Consider the following 16,416-nt stretch of genomic DNA (forward strand, 5'->3'; position numbering starts at 1 on the left):
CCTACTTTTATTGTTTTTCTATTTGGATTTCTGCTTCTTTTGGCACTTTTCCAAACTTCGGCGGGGGACACCTTTGGTTTCAGCCACGGCTCCATTGTTTACACCAGGGACCAGCTGTTAGCTCTGAGCGGCACTGCTCTTCTCTACGCGGAGAAGCCGGAGATTCCCGCGGAGATACGGAGAAAAAGAAGAGGCTGCAGAGCAGGAAGAAAGCTCCAGGAGAGGAAACGGAGGTACAGGCCATATTTACCCTCCGTGATTATGGGAAACGTTCGTTCCCTCTCTAACAAGACCGAGGAGCTCACGGCGCTGACCCGGCTACAGCGGGAGTTCAGGGAATGTAGCCTCATGTGTCTAACGGAGACGTGGCTGAATGGACTTATTCCGGACTCTGTGGTTTCCCTGGATGGATTTAAACTTTCGCGCGCGGACAGGAGTGCGGCGGAGAGTGGTAAGAGGAAAGGCGGGGGACTCGCGGTGTATGTCAACGAGAGATGGTGCAACCCGGCGCACGTCTGTGTAAAGGAACAGCTCTGCACCAGGGACATTGAGTTACTCACTGTGGGTATGCGGCCGTATTACCTCCCGAGGGAGTTTTCACACGTTATACTGTTTAATGTGTACATCCCTCCCTCGGCTGATGCAGCAGCTGCTTGTGAGCTGCTCCACAGCGCAGTGACTCGGATGCAGACTCGCCACCCGCAGTCCCTCCTGCTGATCAGCGGGGATTTCAATCACACCTCGCTCTCTGCCACTCTCCCTACTTTCGTCCAGTACGTGAAGTGCCACACCAGGGAGAACAAGACGCTGGACTTACTGTATGCTAATGTGAAGGACGCATACACCTCCGCCCCCCTCCCCCCGCTTGGACGCTCTGATCACAACCTCGTACATCTGCTCCCTGAATACACACCCAGGGTGAGAAGACAGCTGGCACAGAAGAAGTCTGTGAAAGTGTGGACCGATGAGGCCAATGAGAGACTGAGAGACTGTTTCCAATCCACAGACTGGGAGACACTCTGCAGCTCTCATGGAGAGGATATTGATGGCCTGACCCACTGCATCACGGACTACATCAGCTTCTGTGTGGAGAACACTGTGCCAACCCGGAGGGTGCGGTGTTTCTCCAACAACAAACCCTGGGTGACCCCTGAGCTTAAAGTCCTGCTGAACCAGAAAAAGAGGGCTTTCATTTCAGGGGACAGAGAGGAGCAGAGGAGAGTTCAGCATGAACTCCAGTACAAGATCAGGCGAGCCAAGGACAGCTACAGGAAGAAGCTGGAGGAGCAGCTGGAGCAGAAGAACACACGGGACGTGTGGAGAGGGCTGAAGGAGATCTCTGGATTTGGACAGAGTGGTGCCAGAGGGACAGCTGATGGAGACCAGCGCTGGGCCAATGATTTAAATCTGTTTTTTAACAGATTTGATTCAAACCCCACTCTCCCTGCCCCCCCTCCCCCCTCTTCACACATCCCCAGTCCAGCGTCTACCATCACCTTCCCCCGACCACCTTCATCTTCACCTCCACTTTCACCTACCCCCCATCTCCACTCCACACCAATGGACTCGACCACCAGCCCCCCACTGCCCTCCACCTCCCCCCTCTCCTTTACATCGGCCCAGGTGAGGAGAGAACTGAGGCGGCTGAAGAACAGGAAAGCTGCAGGACCCGACGGCATCAGCCCCAGGCTGCTCAGGACCTGTTCAGACCAGCTCTGTGAGGTGCTCAGGTACATCTTTAACCTGAGCCTCAGCCTGGAGAAGGTCCCTGTCCTGTGGAAGACCTCCTGTGTGGTTCCGGTTCCTAAGATATCACACGCGAAGGAACCGAACCATTACAGACCCGTCGCCTTGACCTCCCACCTGATGAAGACCATGGAGAGGCTCATCCTCGGTCACCTCCGCTCCGTGGTGTGCACCGCGATGGACCCGCTGCAGTTTGCCTACAGGCCAAACATCGGGGTGGATGATGCTGTCATCTACCTACTGCACAGGGCGCTGGCTCACCTGGAGACCGCTGGGAGCGTCGTGAGAGTCATGTTTTTTGACTTCTCCAGTGCGTTTAACACCATCCAGCCGGTGCTGCTGCGGGGGAAGCTGGAAGGAGCTGGTGTGGATGGAAAGCTAGCCGCGTGGACCATCGACTACCTCACCAACCGGCCACAGTACGTGCGTCTGCAGAACTGTGTGTCTGAGGTGGTAGTCTGCAGCACGGGGGCCCCTCAGGGAACAGTGCTCTCACCGTTCCTCTTCACCCTTTACACCTCGGACTTCACCTATAACACCAGCAGCTGTCATCTCCAGAAGTTCTCTGACGACTCAGCCATTGTGGGCTGTGTGTCTGAGGGGAACGAGCTGGAGTACCGGTCAGTCATCAGGGACTTTGTGGACTGGTGTGAGCGCAACCACCTGTGCTTAAACACCAGTAAGACCATGGAGATGGTGATTGACTTCCGGAGAAGGACACTACCCCACACACCGGTGAACATCCAGGGGAAGGAGATTGACCGGGTGGACAGTTTCAAGTACCTGGGTGTTCACCTCAACAATAAACTGGACTGGTCACACCACACAGACGCCTTGTACAAGAAGGGCCAGAGTCGCCTCCACCTCCTGAGGAGACTGAGGTCCTTTGGAGTATGCAGGCCTCTGCTAAGGACATTTTATGACTCTGTGGTAGCCTCTGCTGTCCTCTACGCCGTTGTCTGCTGGGGAGCGAGCAGCACCGACCGGGACAGGAAGAGACTGAACAAGCTGGTCAGGAGGGCCAGCTCTGTCCTGGGCTGCCCGCTGGACTCTGTGGAGGAGGTGGGTGAGAGGAGGATGTTGGCCAAGCTCACATCCATCATGGACAACACCTCTCACCCGCTGCACCAGACTGTGGGGGGGCTGAGCAGCTCCTTCAGCAGCAGACTGAGACACCCTCAGTGTAGGAAGGAGCGCTACCGCAGGTCCTTCATTCCCACTGCTGTCAGACTGTACAACTTGTCTGTATAGTCATAATACTGTGTAGTATTTATTTATATTTTACTGTGCAATACCCCCCATTATCAATGTCATGATATTCTTCATATCCCACCATCACCATGTAAATATGTATATAGTCTGTGAGGTTGTTGTTATATTTTATTTTATTTTATGTATGGATGTAGTGTGTGTGTGTGTATGTATATATATATATATGTATATATATATATATATATATATATAATGTATGTGTGTATGTATGTATGTATGTATGTATGTGTGTATGTATGTATATATATGTATGTATATATATATATGTATGTATATATATATATGTATGTATATATGTATATATATATATATATATCTTTATATTATAACGGTACATATTTTTGCTTTTCTTAGACTTGTAAATAATTTCTATTGCACTTTCTTGCTGTGATGCATGTTCACCTTATTTTGCCTCTCTGTACTTTATTCTATAACAAGAGCTGCTGTAACAAGTGAATTTCTCCACTGTGAGATAATAAAGTCTAATCTAATCTAATCTAATCTAATCTAATCTAATCTAATCTATCCATTTCTCTATAACTGCCTAATCCAATGAAGGGTTGCTGGGTAGACCTATCCCAGCTGCTGTCAGGTCCACCACAGGGCCCATAGTGACTTCATTTTTAGAATTTAAAGTAACACAGCTGCAGTAGCACCTTTAAAGTCAATTAAATACTTTTCATTAACTATTTTAGTTAATAGTAAAATTAACTAAAAGTAAAATTGTCTGGGTAGTGTTACTGTAAGGTGTGAGACTGTTCATGGTAAGTGAATGTAGCCTTAACCCAAAAAAAAACGTTAAGGAGTTTCATTCCCACAAATCTGCATTAGGTCTTCTTCAGGACATGCAAAAAACGTCAAGTGTATAAACATTAGTGTAAGTCTTTTTGCATTTTTTGTTCTTAGATTTCTAAAGTTTTTATTATTTATTTATTTATTTATTTATTTCCTAAATGTGAATTAAAAAAATGGAGAAACCGAGTTCATTTGTTCCAAACCTGGTGGTGCTTTTTATATGAAGCAATATTTCAGAAGTTAGCCTCAGATCTGCCTGGAAGGTAACGGAGTAAAAGAGGAGAACAGAAGAGATGAGAAGATGTAATTGCATAAGGATTAAACAAATCACAGAAATGTGTCCTTTGCCTCTTGTATTCATTTTTTTCTATATTCTGAGAAACACTTAAATTGTTAAGACTTTATTTTGTTGATGTGATATTTACATGAAGAACTTTTCTATCAGTTTACTGGTTGTTGAATACTTATCTTTATTATAAACATTTTTCCTTCAGGAACCAACAACCATGCAATGATTCGGGTCCTGAGTTTGGATTTTAACGAGCGCTCCCTCCTGAAGGGATTCACCGGGGCCGTCACAGATCTGGCTTTTGCCCATCTCAACTCCTCGCTCTTGGGTTGTGTAGATGAAGCAGGAAACCTGATGGTCTGGCAGCTCACCTTCACCGGCGGCAAGATACTGTATCCTGATATGTAGCGGAAGCAGAAAGCGAGTGTGTGGGAGGATGTTCAGGTCTGTGTGTGTGGAGAATGGATATAACAGTTTTTACCCTTAGTATCTCTGTATGCTTCCTGATGTAGATAATCACTCAGATTTTTACATAAACCTTTGTTCCTCACTCCCACGATTATTATGGGAGAAACAGACGCAGATCCTTCAGGAAGAGTTTTTTCTTCTCCGGGTTTTCCTCAACCTGATATCTTGCAGAGATCAGATTGTGGTTCACATCCAACGACCGGAAGACACTCCGCTGAACTCCCATCGCCGGCTTATCTGGTGCCCGTTCATCCTGGATGACAGTGAGGAGAACCAGGATGACGTCAGCCAGACTTTGGCTCTTCTACATGAAGACAGGGTATCTATGTTTTACACTGTCCCAGAAAATGTGGAAAATCCACTCAACTAACACTAAAACTGTGTTCTAGGACACATTTTTGCAACAGAAGAAAAAGCAGGAAGTGGCAGGTTTCAAATGTCTTTTTTTTTTTTTTTTTTTAAACATTGTACCCCCTGCAGAATGATTTTTCAACCAAGTACCCCCTAAACCAGGATTGTCAACCTACGTTTTAAGTCAGGGGCCACATACTGCACAAGATGATCTCAAGTGGGCTGGACCAGTAACAACATAACAACATGATAGCCTATGAATAATGAAAACTCTATAGAGTATAGAAAACATAGAGTATACTGCTTGCCTAGTGGTTACAGTGGTGGGCTTGGGTCTGGAGAACCCAGGTTTGAGTCCCTGGTGTACCAACAGAGGTGAACTTTGACCTGTAAGCTTTCATTGTCCTCCTCTCTTCTAGGCTGAGGTTTGGGACCTTGAAATTTTGCGAGCGTCCAACAGCAGCTGGCCCGTTGATGCCACAGAACTCAAAGATGGACTCATCGCAGTCAAGGGCCATACTCAGGTAAAGCTGCTGTGCTTCTTCACTGGCAGACATGTTGACTTGTGATAGTGCAGGTGTGATCCATATCAGATATGAATGCATATCATGATTTAGAGGAGCTAGCTGAGTTGTTTTTATTTCATTAATTTACGAGTCTAATTATGATTCACTTGTTAACAGTTCATTTAAATGACTATTTAAATAGAAGCAGTCAGATTAGTCTCAACTTTGTTTTAGAGCTTTTAAAAAAATAGACAAGTCTTTAATTGGCTTTCAGTTCGAGTTAACATGTGGCTCTTTGTACTCAATGTTTTGAAATTTTAATTATTTTTCTTATAGTTATTTGAGAATGCTGTTGCCCAGTATAGTTTGATTTTATATGAAGCACTTTGGTTGTTTTTTAAATGTGCTATATAACTAAAAATGACTTGGACCTTGGAAAAAAACTGCATCACTTGAGTCCCAGTGGCCCACCTCAGCATTGTATACAGTGTTCCAGATTATTCTGCATATGCTGGTTGTTTGTCATTTTCGCTCTAGGGATTATCTAGGGCCTGGATAATCAATGCCACTGACACTGAAAGTAATGTTTTAGTCATCAAAAGCTATTAGATTATATAATCAGGGCTTTACTGAACAAAACTACCAATGATGAAAACGTTGAATCACTTAGAATACAGGCTTCCCAGTTATTCTGTACAACAGATTTAAAATATTAAATAGGTTGTAAAGAACTGAAAATGTTTACTTGTAGGATTCTTTCTTTCATACCATGGCAGGAAATGGTCAGTTAAGTACAGATACATGGCAGAAGTTGTTGCACTTTGGGTCCCTAAAGGGGCCTGCCATCTCAGTTCCCATTACTCCACCCAAACACCACGACTCCGCCACCACCTTAGTGATGCCGCAGCCTTGTTGGGACATGGCGGCCATTCACCAAACCGTAGCACAGCATTCATCAGTTTGTAGTGAGCTCAGAAATACATAAAGACTCATTTTCAAACGTTTTTTTTTGTGTGTGTGTGCTAATGGTCCAAATACAGCTTTATGTACAGCTGCAGCCTCTGGAATATCCTTCACGGATATTCACCAGCAGCCAGAAGTACCTGCTCATCAGTGGCTTTTTAACAGCTGCTCTTTAAATACGATGCATTTTCCTGATGTAGATTTCCCTTAATCTGCCTTTATCTGAAGGAACTGATTGGTTACTGAATCACACATTAATTTTTAACCATATGATATCCAGTGTTTTCGTTCCTTTCACAAGGCATTTGCAGAAACATCCTTCTCTTCCCCAGACTGCATGGAAACACTTAAGTCCTTAAAAATGTGGAACAACCTCCTTAAGTAGTTTCCCTTTAATTACACTGACCAGGAAAACTAATTATCAAGCCTGTATGAGATTACCAGTGATCTAAACAGACAGGAGATGCAGCCCAAGTTAAATATTTAAAGGAAAAAGCTAAACCCAAACATTTAATTAACTCAAATCCAACATGTAGAATAATTTGGAACACTATACTCTGTGCAGATAAATTAGATTTGATATTTCTCGATTAGATTTACACGCCACGTTATTTACCTGAACTTTAGGTTGGCAGTTGAGAATGGAGGACCCAAAATAAATATATAATGAAATAAAAAAATTAATGAATAATTTCTAGCTTTTGCCTTTTTAGTAAATTTGGATATTTTTTAAACTGAAATATTTCTACATTTATAAATTTTACATTCAATCTTTGTTTCTTTACATTTATTTGTGTATTTGTAAATTTATTTGTTTATGGTAATAAAGTGGGTGTTTATAACCTAATTCTAAAGCAGGATTGGTCACAAATCCTTGAGGTGTCACAGAGATCCTCCCTTCAGCTTCATTTATGTAGATCCATCACATTAATGACTATTGATTATTTATGGCCTTTTCCAGCGAGTGAGTGAAGGTGCGTTGTCTCCCGATGGGACGGTGTTGGCCACCGCCAGTCATGATGGATACATCAAGTTCTGGCAGATATACATAGAAGGTGGACAAGATAAGCCCAGGTAAGCGAGTAGAAAGTTGTTTGATTACTAATATACTTTAATATTTATTCATTGTCCTGTCTTAAATTATTTTTATTGTGTTTTTTTTTTTTTTATTCCCCTTTACGCTCTTCTTTAGATGCCTGCATGAATTGCAGCCTCATGGAGGACGTCCCCTGTCCTGCCTCCTTTTCTGTGATAACCACAAGAGACAGGACCCAGAGTCAGTACTCGTGTTCATACAGTATTTACTTCCATCTGAAGGATGCTGCTTGGTCCTTGTCATCAGTCTTATCCTTCCTTCTACCTTGTTGCTGCTGCTTGTAGGGTTCCTTTCTGGCGATTTCTGATAACGGGAGCGAATCAGAACCAGGAGTTGAAGCTGTGGTGCACCGTTTCCTGGACCTGTTTACAGACGATCAGGTGATTCTTTTGTGTCTTTATTTTGACTTTTAAATATTCCCAGTCCTAGTTACTGATGTTATGTGATATAGTCTAATAACAAATAGCTCCTTTTTGGAAAGCCTTCTTTAAACAAGTGTTCAGATCAGTATATGTGTTATATTTAGCTCTCAAGTGAGGAGATTCGGGGATGATTATGGATGATGTGTAACAGTCATACCTTTAATCTAGATTGCTTTGCAAGAACATGTTACAAAATGCTAATTATGGAGCTTTTTCTTCTCACAGATTCTCGCCAGATCCGTTCAATTCATCAGCTCTGCCAAGTCTAAAGGCCAGCCTGGATCTTTCTGCTGAGTATTTGATCCTGACCGACGTTCAGAGGAAGGTTAGCACAATGTTTTCAGCTGTATGCTTTTTAAAAAATATATTCACAGGAAATGTTTGGGCAGTCAGTATGGATTTAAGATGTTCACTAATCAGTTTTTAGGTGTAAATTCAGTAATTTTACATTTATAATCTGAAGGTAAAAAGGCTGATATACCAATTAAAGTAAAGTTGGACTTATCACAGAATGAGTCTTTAAATCAGTGCTTATTTTTGCATTAGAAAGCCTGTTTAGATTTATTTGTATCCCTTGTTGAAATTCATTGAAATTGAAAGTTGTGTATCATTATTAATTCTTTTCTTTCTGGACCAACCAGATTTCTTTAACTTCACCTGGCTTCATACCTTTCACATGTCACCCTGTTCCAGGTTCTCTACGTGATGGAGCTGCATCAGGACCTGGTGAAGGGGAAGGCGACTTTCACAGCTGTGTCAGAGTTCCTGCTCACCCACCCTGTGCTCAGCTTTGGGGTCCGGGACGTCACCCACAGCCGACTGCGACACACCGAGGTCCTCCCTGCAGAGGAGGAGAGTGAGAGCATGACAACAGGTGCTCATGTGCACCAACACTGGGATGTCTTTTGTTCTCAGCCTTCATTTCAAAAGTAGACACTGATTGTAGAGACTCATTGTTCATAATGGAACTTTTTTGTGTGTGTGTGTTTTTTTTCCCCTCTAGAAAGCACTCAAGGACCCACAGAATCCAAATCTGGGATCCAAATTAAACTCTACTGTGTTCACACAAAGTAAGTTTTCTCCCAGTAAATATTTAAAGCTTATTTTGCTTTGAGTGGACTGAAGTAAACTTAATGTTTTTTTATTTATTTATTTTCCTAATAATTTGACTTAAAGGGTTGAGGTGCCAATGTGTGTTTTGTTTTGTGTGTGTGTGTGTGTGTGTGTGTGTGTGTGTGTGAGACAATGCAGTGTCTTGCTTTGCGGATTACCCATAAACCTACAGTAACTGTAGCTTTAAAAAGTAAACATGCTGATGTAAGTTATGGAAAGCTATTTAAGTGTTTTTTTTTGTTCATTTCTCACATTTAAAAAGCTCATTTCAACATTTCTGCTATAAAGTTTACATGACATTATTACATTAGTCATTTAACAGACGCGTTTCTCCAAAGCCACTTATAGTGGTTAGGCAAATAATAATCCCAAAAGTGCAAACAGATTGGTAATTAAAGTTCATTAGTTAAAAGTCACAGTAACAATTTATTTAATTTAATTTAAAAACATGTCACTGTCCAGTTGATTCTTGTTGTCCATCATTAAAGACAGAAACAAACACAGCGAGCGAAACAGAATTCAAGAGTTTCAGTTCAGCATGGAGGGTTTTCCAGGCAGCAAGACGGAACGCTTTTCTCCCACTTCTATCCGAACCCGAGGAACAGAGAGTTGGACAAAAGTAAATGAGTTAGAGCACCCAGAATGCCTGGGTCTAATCCTCGGTTCTTCATGCGTGAAAACTGCTCATGTTTGTACTTTGCGTGATGTACAAAGTTGATTAGAGGTATATTTATTCAGTTTTTCTTTATGTCTGCATTTTCAGGAGTTTACAGGATGTCCAGATCTGGTTTCAGCCCAGTGTGTATTCCAACTCAGCCGACTTTCTCCCCCACTCCGATTCTCAAGATGGTTTTAGTAAGTTGGTAGCGTGTAGCAAGGGATGTAAGAAGTTTAATCCAAAGGTTAATCAACTAAGGCTTCTTTCTTTCGTTTGGTTTCTTTTAGGTTTTTGTTTATCTTCTGTGTGTTTTTTAAGCTTTTTTGTGCAAAGTTCAGAAACTCATTTGGCCCCCATTGTAAGTGGTACCACATACCCTGGGCGAAACAATGACTTAAATCACTGCAGAGCACTGATGTTACTTCATCACATTTCATAATTTCATCGTCTCACTTCAGTGGTCTGTCCAGTCATTTTAAAGCCTGGCAGAAAGTTTTAAACGTAAATCATGGATATTGATTTATGACAGCAGTGAAAGGCACAGGTTTAACCCAAAAATAATCATAATTCAATTTATAAAAACAACACAAAATGGGCCTATAAGAGGTCAGAGTAACAAAACTCTGCTCCAAATTACTGGTAACAAAAACAAGACTAACTTAAACATACTGACCTAACAAAATGAGACAAAGGGGAACTTGATTATTAACTGATCAGCCCACAGAAAAACACAAAGGGGTAAGACACAAAAATTAACCGAAACTAACCCAGCGTTCCCCATGAACCCTTTATTTATTGTATAGGAAGGGCTGTCACATTATTTTCACCATGTTGACTGACAGAGAGAACGTGCACGTGATGCCACGTAACTCGTATCAACTTGTAATAACTTGGATCAGTACAATCTGCTGAGCAATGAAGGAAGTTCAGGTTCAGACGCTTTGTTACCTTTTTCAGTCTCAAACATCGGTGAGATTGAGACAGTGAGACTACCGATCATTAAATGTCCATTTTACAAACAGATGGATTAAAACCTTTTAGTTTACAAAGCATCACACTGATCACTTGTATGTTAATAAACAGCGATTGTGATGTTTTGATTCTAAAATCAAATAAACTGTTTATCTTTGTAGATTCATTTCTGATAAATAAATATATTCTGGGTTTTATAAAAGGGAAAGACATATAAATATTCAGTTTTCATTTAAGACATCCTATTTAAGATAAAGGTGTAAAAATATAAAGCAATAAAAAATGAGGAAGTTATTTATTACAAGAACAATAAAATAAACAAAAAAAGTGGAACTGATGGCAGATCACTCTGAACCATCCGAAAGAGTGAACAGTCCTGAATGTTGTGACTGAATGTCCAGCAGAACAACACTGGGACTCATAATTATAGAACAAACCATCACAGCCTGGTGGAGGAAAGAGATCTTCTCATCTGCACATGGGAGTTTCATCCAGATCTGTATCGTTTCATTTAGAATCACATACTCATTGCATCTGCAGCCACTAACTCTTTCTACATGAATTCTCAGGTGTACCACCTCACCTGTTCTCTCATCATCCTGTTCATAGCTGACACTTTGTTAATGCAGCCATCTATACTTCTCCTAACATGAAGCCCAAACTGCCCTTTATATCCAAACCTCGGTCAGCCTGAAGCTCATCACCTGGAAAAGTTTCTGCAGAAGTCCATTGGGATGCGTTTATCCAATGTATTCACTGCACAGAAACAAATGATGAATATCAACTGGTTAATTTCCTTTTTGCCCGCTGATCATGAAGCTGCTGCTGCAGCCAAGTACATGATCAGGAAAAAAATTATAAGATTAAATACTCGTCAGGAATTCTAAATAATACAGAGATTTAAAAGACGAGAGCCACTGCTGAACCGATGTAAACAGACCACGGATACATCCAAAATGGTGAATACTTCCATAATTCTGTGTGTTGAGGAGGTCTGTGCGCGTTCTCTATCGGTAAAATTGTTAATCTTTGTTTAATTTTGCAGGGCTAGCAGTTGGGGATCTCTCTTTTTCAATGTATGTCCTGCTGCAGCTAGCCTAGCCAGTTTCCGCATATGTCAGTTAACATGGTGAAAATAATTTTAGAGTGCTTTCTATGTAGAAAATAAATTTTGTCCAAGCCTGTCATGGTTGGAATTGTGGCACATTTTTAACGCTGCAGCAAGTCGAGCGAGCATGTTGACGAACTGATCAGATGGTTCATTGAGAACGTTTCCACAATGTCAATTTTATTTACATAGCACATTTACTACAACCTGAGATTTCCCAAAGTGCTGCACAATGAAACAATAAAAACAACGAGCTTAATAGAAGTAGGGACTTAAAAGCAGAAAGTGTTCAGTAGCTTGATAGCTGGAGGAATTAAAATCTTTATCTTCTTCAAGCAGGAGCATAATAATGTCGGCCAGAGGGCACAAAGGAGAATTCCCTCACCAGTACCTGGTCTGGTAGGCTAATAATGATATTAGCCTTCTGGACTATTATAGAGAGCTCAGGTCTTCCCACTGCGCACCAGTAATTTGTACTGGTAGAGGTTATATAGATCTCAGACATGTTGAGCCTCATTAACAGATGCACTCTGGTGAACTCGCTTGATAATACGGTTTGTGTTCTTCTTAAATTCTTAAAAGACTGTTCCCAAGTACCTGCAGTTCTGGACAATTTGAATCTTTTCACCATGATTCCTGCCGACTTAATGTTCAATCTAAACCTCTAAAATTAGTAATCAGTTCTTTGGTTTTGGTTAAGATAAGGGGAGCCACACTAGTCAACGAATGCAGGCAAGTCGCTGCTGTAATCTGGCTGGTGTCATTGAAGAGTGTATGCTGTATAAAATGTGCTTTTTATATTTTTTTTTTCAGCAGGTTTTTCAGACCATCTCACCGACCAGAGCTCTGATAAGGAATCTGGAAGTGGCTCCCAGACTGACCTGAGAAAGATCCCATCACTTCCTGCTCCTTCCGACTTCCTGGCAAACTCGGGCAACGATGGTGGGTCGATGCCCAAACTGATGACTCCAGATGCCTTCATGACACCAAGCACTTCGGTACAGATTTTATTATTTTTATTTTTTCAAGCTTCAGGAAACGAACACTGTGCACCATGCATGTTATTGTTTGTCTCCTAGCAACATCTTGCCAATGAATAACACTTCCTCCCACATATTTATTGAGTGCCAGTAGCAACACAAAACAGACAGGAGCCCATTACACCGTTAATGGGCAGCCTATACAAAGTGAAGTTATTTTTAGTCTGCAGCTTTATTTTTATATGTATTTCATGATGATGTCTGTCCTTTTAAAAAAATTCCAAGGTTTCTCTAACTTTTTTGTAAGTGTAATTCATCAGTAACTGGATGTTGTGTGTCCCTTTTTGTTCAGTTTGAGAGCTTATAGATGATTTTCCAGATCTTTGGTTTACTCCCTGTGTGTCGTGTTTTTGTCTCCGTTTAGGTACCGGCATCTCCTGGCAGCAGCGCCAGCAGTCTGACCGTCGTGACGGGCATCAGCAGCAACTCTGACTCGACTAACAGGTGAGCTTTTCTGAGTGGATTACAGGGATAAGATAGTAATGTGCCTAGTATTTATAGGTTTTAAAATTTCCAGTTAATTTGCATTTTTGATACATAAAACTGCAGCTGGAAAAAGTAAGTGTTGTGTAAGTTGTTGGTTGTCTGGTGGTAGGTGGGATTGAAGGCTTCTTGCTTCTATCCACAGTATCTTTATCTCCTCTTGCTTTTTTTTCTACTTTCCTTTTTACTTTTTTTGTGCTGTCCGGTCCAGGAAGATTCCATAAATTCCATAAATCCAAATAAATAAGATAAAATAGCATATTTGAATAAATATAGAAATAAAAAATGAGATTATCAGTGTTATTATTATCCCCTCCAGTTAGGTCCAGCAAGATTCTGAAAAGAAATAAAATTATATATATAAAACGAGATTATCAAAAGGAGCCTTAAACCCATAAAACCAGACCATTATTCTCCTACAGTGCTGGACAGGACAAGTTTAAACAAAAGTAAGTGGAAATTCTCTGCTATCTTGATTTTTATTCCATTTCACAGTTAAATTACTTAAATCTCTTTTCATATATCAATTTTCAACATTAAAGATGTAAATATATCTGACTTCTGGGTCAATAACTTATTTCCGCTTGTTTAATAAATTGTTTATATTTAATAGTTCAAATAAGATTTTACTCCAGATTCTATTCAAATTTGATGTTAGAATATCCACACTGGTTTAAAACATCAGTGTGTGCCTTCACCGTTGCTTTGTCGGTGGTGTACTGAGAAAGTGAAGTCTCCATGTGGTTTAAACAGCATATTAGCAGGGCCACAGAGCAGGGAAATGACATTTAAGCCCAATAATAAATATAACATGTCCATCAAATAACGGTAACACTTTAGGATGTACCTTTCAAATCTGATGCCTGAAATTATTTGGATTTTGTAGGAAGTAGGTGGACAAAAAAACTAAAGTGCATTCCCATTCCTGGAAAGTTTGCCTGAAATATCCAGCCAGTGTTATATTCAGAAAGTAAGTTTATAGATGTCCCTGAGCCTTATGGAGTAAGCGATACTTTTGCTTCTTAAAAGCGACTTAACGTATTTTGCTAAACTTGTATATTTTCTTCGACGTAGCCCAGGGGTGTCCAGCTCCGATCCTCGAGGGCCACAATCCTGCAGGTTTTCTATGTGTCCCTACCCCAAAACCACCTGACTCAAATTACTGAGTCATTGTGCAAAACTTAATAGGCTGTTGGATCTCTTTAATTTGAGTCAGGTGTGTTGAAGCAGGAAACACTGAAAATCTGCAGGACAGCGGCCCTCGAGGACCGACTTTGGACACTCCTGTCGTAGCCCAGGACTGAGGGACAGATGTAGAAACACTAAAAACAAAAAACATTTTTATGATAATCTAGATTTGTTTTAAATCAAAAGTTTCCTGCAGACCATTACAGTTGTGACCCATTAATTAGAAAGTACCAGCAGATCACAAGATGGTGATCCTCAAGCTGTACACAGTCTTTACCCAGTTATACAAAAAGAATAAATCTATTATCCAGATGATTTCTAAATCAATGGGTCATAAAGAGGCTTGTGCAGGTGCTTGACAACAAGCTGTTGGAGAACCATGTCATTTAAGTCAGGTATGTCTCAGCAGGGAAACATCTAAAACCTGCAGGACCCTGGCCCAAGAGGTCCGGAGTTGGTGATCCTTGAACTAGGCTGTAACTGAACTTGCCCAACAATAGAGTTGGACAAGAACTTATAAATGCAGTGTTTTATGTGCAGTGATGTACCAAAAATACCTGTGGTTCCTCTCGTTTATGAAATAGATGCATTTCATAAAGACCATATATTTCTAAAAGTAGCAACGCCACTTGGATAGAAGTGATTTGTTTTTATTTGCAATAAAAAGTAAACATCTACTTTAAACTGTGAATCTGAGCTGTGAATCAGACTGTTGTTTTTTGTTTGTGGATGTACATGTAGACATGCATGTCTTTCTTCGTCTATACAGAGCGATGGATGATGTCAGCCAGAGTCCCAGCAGAGGAGACAACAGTGGCAGCAGTCTGGGTCTTTCTACCTCCACCAGCAGTCCAAGGACTGCTTCTGCTGTGCTGCTGTCTGGACTAGAAAACCTACCGGTAAGAGCCGAGACACTTCCAACTTCCCGTCTCATCTTTATAGTGACCTCTTTCAGTACGCTCCTTGTCTCCTTCTCCAGGCTTTGGCATCCCCTGGTGGTCCTCTGGCACTCGACAACCCTCAGGTCCTGGATTCTCCCCTGCTGCCACCTCTGGCCTCTCCAACTAGGGCCCGTTCCCCTGATGTCATCTCCTCAGCCTCCACGGCCATGTCTCAGGACATGCCAGAGATTGCATCGCAGACGCTGCAGCTGCAGCGTGGACTTGTGTCAAACCTGGAGTCCTTACCTCTGTCTGCCCTGCAGACGGACAGTATGGCTTCTGCTGCCTCTGCTCTGCACCTGCTGACCTCACCACGCACAGCCAACAGCAACAGGTACAAGAAAATAAAGACAAAGCATCAGTGTCAATTGTTTCATGTCATAGACTAAACTTATTTTTTTAATCACTCGTAATTAACGCCACACTTTCATCTTTTTTTTTTCTATTTTATTAATTTTTCTATTTTATTTTTGTGGTTATTTCCTGGCACATTTTCCACGTTTCAGACTTTAAGATGACCCACACAATCCCATTTCCTCTCACAGCTTGTTGCCTCTTGAACTTGGAGGAGCAGACGTGCCAGTAGGTTCAGCAGACTCTGAGTCCAGACTAAGCAGCACCCCATCTCTACTTGAGAACGCATTATCCCAGGAAAACCCCGGGGTAGGAGGAAGCTCCTCGGATGGCAACGTTAGCCACACAGCTTGGCCGGCTGCACCAGACATCACCAGGGAAACCAGGAACAGTCTCAGAGACAATGGGCTTGGAGAGTGGTCAGTAATCTCACATATAATTAAAAACATCTCCCTGTGAAAGATTTTTTGAAAGCTTCTTTTGCAAGTGAATCGATTTTTAAGGCCAATACATTATACTATAGTTTTATTAGAGATTAATCTGTTATGTAATTATCCTGCTTAAAATATATTAAGAAGGAAAGTTATGCCTTTAGAAGGAAATAAAGATGAGTTACAAAAGTAGTAATTAAAAGAAAAAGTTCCCATCTCA

General features: G+C 41.5%; 1 protein-coding gene across 4 annotated transcripts in view; it reads left to right on the forward strand.

Moving 5' to 3' along the window:
* edc4 (enhancer of mRNA decapping 4) overlaps positions 1–16,416 on the forward strand; it is a 40,820-nt gene that overhangs the window by 4,775 nt on the left and 19,629 nt on the right. For 2 of the 4 annotated variants that reach the window (XM_041996701.1, XM_041996703.1), the window contains exons 5-19: positions 4,308–4,494; positions 4,742–4,889; positions 5,341–5,445; positions 7,352–7,464; positions 7,583–7,666; positions 7,771–7,866; positions 8,134–8,233; positions 8,602–8,782; positions 8,912–8,978; positions 9,785–9,876; positions 12,573–12,757; positions 13,164–13,243; positions 15,240–15,369; positions 15,450–15,745; positions 15,957–16,184. In XM_041996701.1, the coding sequence (XP_041852635.1) occupies positions 4,308–4,494; positions 4,742–4,889; positions 5,341–5,445; positions 7,352–7,464; positions 7,583–7,666; positions 7,771–7,866; positions 8,134–8,233; positions 8,602–8,782; positions 8,912–8,978; positions 9,785–9,876; positions 12,573–12,757; positions 13,164–13,243; positions 15,240–15,369; positions 15,450–15,745; positions 15,957–16,184 (2,092 nt within the window). The remainder of the gene's footprint in view (positions 1–4,307; positions 4,495–4,741; positions 4,890–5,340; positions 5,446–7,351; positions 7,465–7,582; positions 7,667–7,770; positions 7,867–8,133; positions 8,234–8,601; positions 8,783–8,911; positions 8,979–9,784; positions 9,877–12,572; positions 12,758–13,163; positions 13,244–15,239; positions 15,370–15,449; positions 15,746–15,956; positions 16,185–16,416) is intronic. The other 2 variants (XM_041996704.1, XM_041996705.1) reach the window with 1 other exon arrangement.

The sequence above is a fragment of the Melanotaenia boesemani genome, chromosome 10 (genome assembly GCF_017639745.1).
Source record: "Melanotaenia boesemani isolate fMelBoe1 chromosome 10, fMelBoe1.pri, whole genome shotgun sequence".
Taxonomy (NCBI): domain Eukaryota; kingdom Metazoa; phylum Chordata; class Actinopteri; order Atheriniformes; family Melanotaeniidae; genus Melanotaenia; species Melanotaenia boesemani.